The sequence below is a fragment of the Paramisgurnus dabryanus genome, chromosome 12, assembly GCF_030506205.2.
Source record: "Paramisgurnus dabryanus chromosome 12, PD_genome_1.1, whole genome shotgun sequence".
Lineage (NCBI taxonomy): Eukaryota > Metazoa > Chordata > Actinopteri > Cypriniformes > Cobitidae > Paramisgurnus > Paramisgurnus dabryanus.
Window position 1 is genome coordinate 7,991,587 of NC_133348.1, and position 2,065 is coordinate 7,993,651.

At 33.5% G+C, this 2,065-nt stretch overlaps 1 protein-coding gene across 1 annotated transcript; it reads right to left on the reverse strand.

Annotated features, from left to right (window-relative positions):
* Positions 1–722: 722 nt before the first annotated feature.
* LOC135737960 (trace amine-associated receptor 2-like) lies at positions 723–1,742 on the reverse strand. Its single transcript, XM_065255806.1, has one exon. It carries the CDS (start codon positions 1,740–1,742, stop codon positions 723–725), a length of 1,020 nt encoding a protein of 339 aa, XP_065111878.1.
* Positions 1,743–2,065: the final 323 nt, after the last annotated feature.

Here is a 2,065-nt window from a genome sequence, read left to right on the forward strand (position 1 = left end):
AAATTCTGCTGAGGGCCCCACAAATACTTGGGCTGTATATAACTCACACTAATGCAAACCTCATAAGACCCTATACACTTTTTACAAAAAAAATAATTAGAAAACAGAATTGATTTAATTTATTGTGTTTATTTTATTTTAAATTGTTGTTAATAAATAGATACTAAGAAGGTGGAGGTCTAAATAAGGGGGTACTGGATGATGGCCTAGGTCACTAAAGACCTGATGTATTAATTTAGGAGTTAATCTAGATTTAAATCAATGCAGACTATGCAGATTGTATTGCATTTCATTTGTAATAGATTCTTCTGAATGCAGTACAAACAGATCTCTACAATAGCTGCTATGCTCTTCTTCCCCCTAAAGAAAGGACAATGAAGAAATGTTCATACAAAAAAGAAAGAAACAATTATTTACTCGCCCTTGTGTCTTCCATTGACTTTCATTATATAGATTTATAAAAAACATTTATTTGTTCATGTTCAACAGATACAATAAATGGATAAAGTTTTAAAACTACATAAGGTTGGAATAATACTGACAGAATGTTTATTAATGTGTACATGGTTAATCATTTAAGAATTAACATTACTACTTCACCTCATGAAACAATGTCTTGTAATGATGTTAAAATATAATATCTTTTAACAGTAATATATGCTAAATTATTTAGAACATACAAACGTTTCACTTTAGAAAAAAAACACTTATTAACCTGTTATTTACTTAAATGTCAAACCATCTGATTTCTTGAAGCCATAGATATAAGTGAATATGAGAGTTTTAAAGGCCTTCTGAAAACAAGGATAGAAAAATCCATAGATCAAAGGATTGCATGCAGAGCTAGAATATCCAAACCAACCAAAAGCTTCAAAAACATCAGCTGGAGTTGTAAAATTGAAAAAAGGGTCTAGAACAGTAAGAGTAAAATAAGGCAGCCAGCAAAGAAAGAAAATGCCCATAACAAGAGCCAGAGTTTTAGCTGCTTTTCTTTCTCTGTGTGCAGAGCTTTGACTGTTAACACCTGTGGTGGTCACAGACACTTTCTCTGACAAAACCTTTGCGTGTTTTTTCACAACTTTAAATATGCTTATATACAGAGAGCTCATTATAGTTCCTGGTATTATAAATACTACAATGACAATAGTTAGTCCCCATTCTTTGTTTAAAAACACAGCACAGCCACCAAAACAAGACATCTGTAATATTAAAGCTTCCAGACCAACAGCACTCGCCCCTGAAAAAACAACAGAAAAGCTGTACACCAATGAAAAGATCCATGTAAAGGTGATAAATACAGTCATAGAACTTTTTGTGATTCTTATTCTGTACTTCAGAGGATAATATATGGCACAGTATCTATCAATAGATATTAAACTAAGATGCAGTATAGAGGTGATACAGAGGGTCAAGTCCAAACTAAAATGCACTTTACAAATTACATCTCCCAAAAACCAGCAGCCCTCGACAGATCGCACCATACTGTAGGGCATCACCAGTGAACCCAGCAGACAGTCACACACAGCCAATGACTGAACGATCAGATGAGTTGGAGACTGAAGCTGTTTGAAGTGAGAGATGGAGATGATGATCAGCAGATTCCCAAAAACTGTTGTGAGGATCATAAGTGAAATAAAAGAGTACATTGCCACTTTAACTCCAGTGAGACGATGAACTCTAGGACAAGAGTCTGGATGTAAAGGATAACACAGGAGAATATTCTCAGTCTCATTAGAAGACATCACGTCCAAACTCAATAGCCAATAAAGTAAAGTGAGACACACAAGTATTGACCAAACTGTAAACTGGATTATTTTATCAATTATAATTTGATAGAGACCAAGATCAAAAGAAGAATGAAAACATAAACAGTACTTTTTCTTTTAAAATAATAACTCAAATAGACTCATCGCTGTATATATGTGTCTTTATATATTCTCAAATTTAAGGTGCCTGCCCCTTTTGCATGTAAACGTAACCAATGATTACAGAAATATCTGTAGTTGTATGTCTGTCATGTTTATTTCTGTTAACTCCACCTCTTTTTCTTTGCTAACATCTAATT

Coding starts and splice junctions, on each gene's coding strand:
- LOC135737960 (XM_065255806.1), bottom strand. CDS start 1,742: ATGTCTTCTAATGAGACTGAGAATATTCTCCTGTGTTATCCTTTACAT.